This window comes from Glossina fuscipes, unplaced genomic scaffold (assembly GCF_014805625.2).
Source record: "Glossina fuscipes isolate IAEA_lab_2018 unplaced genomic scaffold, Yale_Gfus_2 1, whole genome shotgun sequence".
Classification (NCBI taxonomy): Eukaryota; Metazoa; Arthropoda; class Insecta; order Diptera; family Glossinidae; genus Glossina; species Glossina fuscipes.
This window is the reverse complement of record NW_023998415.1, coordinates 26,392,307-26,400,052: the sequence shown is the minus strand read 5'-3', so window position 1 is coordinate 26,400,052 and position 7,746 is coordinate 26,392,307. Positions and strand designations below refer to the sequence as shown.

Below are 7,746 nucleotides of genomic sequence, written 5' to 3'. Positions count from 1 at the left end.
AAAAAAAAAAAAAAAAAAAAATCACAAGATAATATTACCACTTGATGTGTATTAAATATTGAGGACGGACTGAGACAGACGGACTGACAGTATATGGGAGGACAAAGTGGATATACCGTTAGTTGATGAACAAACAACAAACGTTTTTGAACGAAAGTAAAGTAGCTTAAGTGGTTTTTATATACTTTGCTTCTTCTTTAAGAAGAGCGACAGACAATCGTGTTTACATACACTCAATTACCGCATCCTTTTCTATAATGCATTAGTGTAATATAATGTAAAATACATTCTTATACATATATATATATATATATATCCTTTGCTTCATACTTTCAAACTAAAACAAATTATTTTCTCTGTCATTTTGCTTTGGTTGATATCATGAAGCAGATTATAAAAATGGTATAACCGAATATGCTCAAAAGTACATTTAAATTGTTGTAGTTATTATTATTATTTTTGTTGTTGTTATCCTTTTAAAGAAAACAACTAAACCGGTTGTGTCTTTATATTATATATACGTATATATTTAACAAAAATTCTACTCAAAATTCCGTAGTAAGTGGAATTTGTAGCTATGGTAACTTTTGTAATTGTTGGTGGAAATTTTTAGCAGCATCCAAGAAAAGGGAAAGAAAAAATAAATAAATATTAAAAATAAAAACATAAAGAAAATCACAAAATAATAGTTGACGTCAAAGAAATGTCAAGGGAGATAAGTTCTATTTTAAGCATAGAATGAATCTTTTAACTGTCAGTTAATAATAATATGACTACAAAAGAAATATCAGCACAGTTGTGAAAGCGTAGCCGTACGTCGGCCATCTATGCAAATCGGTCACGAACTTTTGCAATCACCCAATATTTACTATCAATATTTACGATTTTTTTGCAAACAAAAAAAATAATAAAAAACAAAAACAAAGGAAAAGAATAACTCATATTTAGATGACTTTAACTTTATATTATGGATCGCTTGTATTATACAATACAACTAATTGCAAATGTGGGAAAACGTATTGAGAAATGACTTTTTCTCATTCATTTATTTATTTATTTTTTTTTCCTTAGAAATGAATTTTATTTAAGTAGATAATGATCATTACTAATAGATGCTTGCATAAATTTCGGTAGATTAGTGCTTCGTCAGACCGCATATATGATGGGGGGAGGGGCGAATAGCTGTAATGTCTAGGAGTGTCCGTGACCAGAAATATAGAACGTATACGAACACGTCACGAACTAGTTAGCTCAGCTATGGCATGTACGCATGACTCATAGGCTTTAATTCCTCTCATAGCGGAGCGGCACTGCCGGATTGCCGTACAATTCATTTAGACAACAGATTTTAGATAAAAGAGGACAGAGATAGACTTATTACTTGATTGGTTAAATAAAATTGATATAATGGTTACATAAAACTAATTCTGATAGACACACACACACACACACACACACACGCCTGTTTACACCTAAAAGAGGCGTCCAATGTAGAGACACATACGTACTTGTTTGAACGTCACCTAAACTGATAGTAACAATGCTGATTTTGCTTTTCCTCGCTTTCCGAATATAATGATTGAAATCTCTTGACTCGACTCACTTTGCCGTCTGAAAATGCTTTGCTTATACACTCTTTGGCACAAACAAGTTATGATTAATACTAAGTTTCATTGTAACAGTCCCATGCTAATCGCTTTTTAGCTGTGAAATGTTCTGTGAATCACTGGTTAATCTGCTCACTAGCTGTCACTCGTATCGACAGGGAGAGCGTCCTAAATGTCTACTGGGTTTTACACATTTCGAGAATTTGGTTTCTGCGAAAATCGGTTATCTTTCATGCAGACTCAGAATATCACATGTGACATTATATAAATTTATGACAGTATGTTACATATTCAGTATACTAGGTTATGTAACGACACTTTAATACTTTATATACGTCGCCTTACAGCTAAGTTTCCGGATACTGACAATTTATATTTACAATGTTCTACAAGGTGTTTTTGCTGGAAGATAGACAGACAGAGATGTTTTTTACTTGTAAAAAGTTTTCAAATTTCATAAAAAGCGCTAGAGAGATTCATCCTAATATGTTGAGTCGTTTCCCGAGATTATCGATGTTCCTATGCCTTTAGTTGAGAGATTTAGTTAGAGAGTATAAGTACTTTCCTTGTAAGACTCTATGCATCCTATTTGAGGATATCACAAAATGAAAACGGATGGCATGAAATGTACGAGCTTTGAATCGAACCTCGTACTTGTAGTTAGGTTTTAAATGCGATTCCTTTACTCCTACTCTCCTATGGTCCCATGTAGATGTGTAGACTTTATTCGGCTAATTGAAAACATGTTCATATCAAATTTTCTTAGTTCCACATTAAAAATGAACATTGAATTTAACCTAAGAATTATAATATTGAAAATTTGATATGAAACCTCTTTAAATTATTGCTGTGTAATCTCTGTCCTTATGCTCTCTTTTATGCGAGTATATTATGAATTTACTGTTAAATGACACAAAAACCAGTGCAAGTCATAAAATCTAACAGATATTATCTAGGCATACACACATATACACATTTATAAGAGGTATACGAAGCAGCAAATACAAAAACGACAGTACAAGTTCCTAACGGTAGAACACATAGGGGCTCAGAGTATGATAAATAAGCTTTCGGGGCTGTTTGTTAGTTGTTATTTACACTCGTATACGTAAATGTAAAAGTAAAATATAGGTTTTACTGTATAAAGAAACCAAATAAGAGGGAACGAATAAGAATAGTGAGAAAATTTGAATTCACGTTAGTACAAAGCACTTTTTTTTTTTCTTCACTTGCTTGAGCACCACATCCATGACTCTATGAATAACTAACTGCATAACTACGAACATCTGGATGAAATTATAAGATTTTATTTAAGGTTTTGGCCAGTAGGCGAAAAAGCTAGACGTCGGACAGATGGACAGACCTAACAAAGTAGACTCGCAATATCTGCAGAATGTCAAATATATATAAGGATCTATACGATTCAAATTCATAAACATGCCCATGTAGGTATATTATAAATTATGTCGTTACCTAAATGTCTCCATAGATATCCAGTCCAAGAAAAGAGTCTTTGTATTTCCCTCTCGAAGTTACATCATTTTAGTTTATTGTTCTGTTACCCATCGCCCTTAGAGGCGATTAGTCTTAGAAGTTCAAATTGGAGGTAAGCTACGATGCAAGACCATTCTTCCCATGTCAGTAAGGTCAAAGTCTCTTCCGCTGGCCAGTATCAAACCAATTCTTGGGTTTCATGCCAGGAGGGAATGGGAAGGGAATTCATTAAAGTTAAACTTTACAATATAGTTACTTTTTTGAACTATATTATGTGCAGGGCGACAACCTTCCCACTGGATATGCGATCCGCACCCTATGATTAACGAAAAGGGGTTTATCTGAAGAAGTTTCTTTTTTTCATGTCTTCTGCTGTGGAAGGCACATTGGTTATCGTCTTTACACTTAGCGACCGAAGAAGTAGTAGCTGGGCGGACAGCATAGCTTGATTTGGGTTATGTTGATATTGGTTCGTGGACGATGAAAATTTAGGGGGTAAGATAATAACAGCTTGGGAGATGTGATTATATAAAGGTCGAAGAAAAAGCAAACCTATACGATACCTTCAAGTATTATCTTTGCCTTTATGAAACAGTTGAGGGCTCCCACGGGTATCATGGGCCCATGGGACCAAAGTTCCCTCTTGGTATGTCTTCATCTTGACGGCCGGGAACGGACGTTCAGAAATTTTACGGCATCTGTGATTATCCCGTTAAATTGTTGGATATATCTTGGTTTGCTCAGAGGTGAAGAAGTTGCCCGTACCCATGAATTCGTTGTAGCACTCCAAGATTAATGCCATTATGTAAATGATGCCGAGTGCACCCTCCCTTAGAGGCTGTATTTGAACATTTTTAATATAAGCGTCCAAGTTTACATCTAAAGACAATCACCAGTTATCATTTGCGATCAGTTGAATTCTTCGTTTGTGTAAACGTGTGAGCATTGACTAGATGGGGGGCGAAGAAACGCCTTCACTGTAACGAAATTGCGAAAACGACTTGTGTTCAGGATGTTCGTTTCTTACATACATATATTTATACTATTCATAAAAAGAAAAAAAAGGAAATGCGTCAGAAATATATGTGCGTTTTACGTTAAATGTTCAAGTTCAACGTAGAACAAAACTTTGAATAAACTAAGATTTTTCTACAATAACTTTATTTAATTATTGGCGAAAAGCTAAATCTTCGCTTGACAATATATTTTCGACGAATGAATGAAAAACAAAATACAAATGATATTTCGCTACGGACATACGCGTATCTATCAGCTGAGTGCATCACAAAAGTCGTTATATATAAATGCTTTTTATTTCAATAGTAGTTTCGCTCTCAAGAGTTTGGCCAAAGATTGGTTGACTTAAAATTTTCACATACACACAATTACTTTTCGTTCATTAAAGTTAACAAAGAAAGAGGAAAAAAAAAAAATGAAAAAAAGACAATTCCAAGTGTACTAGAAAAACAAGAATATTTTTATCATTTTTTTCTTTTTTCCATATCGTAAATGTTTAAAAATACTTTGTTATATAAATACAAACATGGCCAATATATATATATATATATATATATATATGCATATTTTCTCATTACTCCATAGATCGATATATCATGTCGCCAAACTAAGCAAACAGTTAGTTCCATGTTGACGCGCACTAATTTTGTTACTTTAAAGTATGTAACAGACAACTGGGGTACCGATGCGAACGGTTTTAAGTTGGTGATAACATCAGTGAAGGATCCTAGTAAGTACAATAAATGTATATATATGTTATATAAGAGAATGTGTGTGCGTTTATATATGTGTGTGTGTGTCTGTGTGGTTGTAATAATAAAAAAAAGAAAAAAAAATGTTCACCTTCAACTGCCTGTTATACATTTAAAATATTCATGACAGCATACTAAGCGTCATTAGTCTTCATTCATACTTGCAAAAAAATTCATGTTATCGTCAAACAAATACACAAATGCACAAACAAGCACAGGCACCCACACCTGCACCCACGCATTCGCATGCACATTGGTCGTTCACATTTTGCATTATATTTTGTTATTTATATCGCTGTGCATGTTCTATATTACTGTTTATGCTTAACGCCGGGAACTGGATCGAGTTGCGATAATTTTGCCATTTCTTTCATAATGACGCCAACCATTGAGGACATTGAGGTTTATTCTCTTTCTTCTTCTTTCTCTTCTTCTTCTTCTTCCTCTTCTTCTTCTCCCTTCTTCTGCCTTCTCCCTTTCAATTAACTATAACTAATCTGTCTGCCCCGTAAGCTGGGTGAGCGTAAGATCGCTCAAAATTTCGGCAAAGACTAAAAAATTTCTAAATTTTTTTTCTTAATCAAGCATAACCAAAAAGTGTTTTAGAGGTTGATCTCAATCCCTCAATCTCTCAATCAAATTATTAGCAGAAAAAGGTGAAGCATTCGCCCTTTATGCTTCCAAGGCATAAACATTGCCAACATTTTTATGCCCATCACCGAATTATTACGGTGATACACATTCGCAACGCCCAGAAGTAAGCTTCCAAGATCCCCCAAAGCATATATTGATATCGATACACCCATGTGCGTAGTATCTGTAGTGAACATTTTCGCCTTTAAATTTTGCCAAAGTATGTTTGCATGCACGTTCGTATTGAAAACGGGTTAAATCGGTCGGTAAACCAACCGTCCATTGAGAACACCTGGGTTTTTGAGTTGTAGATTTTTCATTGATTACTTATAAACTTGATGGTGAAAATCAGTCGCACCCCTTAATTGTTATAGAGTATAGATTATATGATTTTAATTTTCTCCCTTTCTTTCAATAAAGGTAGGGAGGGTTTAAAAGATTCGGGGACTGTCTTACGTGTCAATATGCCTCGATATAACTTTGGTGAAATCATTTATCTTATTTAGTGATTGTAAAATATTCGAATGAGATGCGGTCGTATGTTGAAACTTCGCCCAGTTCTTACAAAAAATGAATTTGGTGATGGTAACAAATCGTACTTTTATTATTTTATACTGGAAGTAATTTGGTCCACATTCGTCTATTTTTCGAAACCCAACTTTCACCCCTCCCCCAACCCCTCTCGACCATAAAAAATGCTTTCATCGAATATAGAACCTAAAATGGCAATCAGATATAATTTTTGCTATATATATATATATATATATATGTATTTTGACGGTTGTGGTTTCCCGGCCCAGTTGTACCGTTTTAATTTGTTGTGCGTTTAATTTGAACGCTTTTGCAAGATAAATTTGCTTCTTTTCTTTTTGTTTTTTGTTCCAGGGCACACTTGCAAAGATTTTACCTGCAGCACAAATGGGTTTTGTATACATCCCGATTTACTATGCGATGGCATTAATCATTGCAGCGATAATTCAGATGAGTCAGTTCATAATTTATGCCAAAGTAAGTATGATATATTTCTTTACATCCAACTCTGTATGCACTCATCTAAATTTATATAATCCATGTTTTGATGCATAGATGAAACCACTAACACCGTGTTCGGTATGGATGTGACTTGGTTTGTATTAATTGTCGTCAGCTTATTGCTAATATTAAGTGCAATCATTGTGGGAATTTCGATATGTGTCTGCCGACGGCAAGAGGATAATACTACAAATCAAAATACAGCTATACAATGTAATAATAATAGTAATAATAATATAGAAATAATAGAAAATAAGAGAGAGATTTTGAAATTTTTTTGATTTTTTTTTTTTTTTTAATTTTTTTTATTCACATTCAGTACATCATACCGCTGAAACGAACGGTTCATCGAAACATCTGCATTACACGCATGGCGGGACATTGACTAGAGATCATACACAATTACCGCCGACGTCGGGAAACTGGCATCACCCTGCGGGACCATACGGGTACCACCGCATTCTACACAATTACTTGAAGATGGCCACCAAAGTCCGTCCCATCTGGTGCTTAGCAAATTCCGTCAATTAGGACAACACCCGCAAGATCTTACACAAAATTCAACCACAAATTTAGGTCTAAGCCAAACCAATATAGCAAACGCGGCAGCAGCTGCCCAAAAGGATGAATGGTTTGTTTAGATCTCACACTTTTATTGGAAGTGATTGTGTAAGAAACGGATGTATTTGCTGGGCATTGAATGAAGAGTAAGTTCATTTATTTATTATAATTATTTTTTGTTTTGCCATTATTACTATTAAATTAATTAATAATTTTATTAAACTTTTCTTGCAGGACTGTTAAGAAAATTTTTTTTCCTGTAAATTAGTATAAAAAAAGAAAAAATTGCAAAAAACAAAAATCAAATAAATAAACAAAAGAAAAAAAACATTTTTTTAATTTCATTTTGGTGGACATCACCACGCAGGGTGTGTTATAAACAGAGATTTCGTGTACCCAAATCTCTTGGACAATTTTGTACATAATTTATACATAAAATGTATGTAATAATAAAACTCAAGAACAACAAAAAAAAAAAATAAAAAAAAAAACTCAAAAAATGTAGTGTTTAAAAACATGATATGTTTGTTATTAAACACTAATCTGTAATTTTATTACTAATTTTTCTGTTTGCGAAAAAATTTGAAAATAATTTTTTCAAAACTCTTTTTCTAAATTCAAATTTTAAGAACCAAAAAAAAAAAATTAAT

General features: G+C 33.5%; 1 protein-coding gene across 1 annotated transcript in view; it reads left to right on the top strand.

Moving 5' to 3' along the window:
* LOC119631924 overlaps positions 1 to 7,353 on the top strand; it is a 28,871-nt gene extending 21,518 nt beyond the window's left edge. Inside the window, exons 3-7 of the mRNA XM_038024512.1 lie at positions 4,704 to 4,848; positions 6,389 to 6,511; positions 6,590 to 6,748; positions 6,855 to 7,242; positions 7,331 to 7,353. Coding sequence (XP_037880440.1) covers positions 4,704 to 4,848; positions 6,389 to 6,511; positions 6,590 to 6,748; positions 6,855 to 7,066 — 639 coding nt within the window. The 3' untranslated portion in view covers positions 7,067 to 7,242; positions 7,331 to 7,353. The remainder of the gene's footprint in view (positions 1 to 4,703; positions 4,849 to 6,388; positions 6,512 to 6,589; positions 6,749 to 6,854; positions 7,243 to 7,330) is intronic.
* The last annotated feature ends 393 nt before the right edge of the window (positions 7,354 to 7,746 follow it).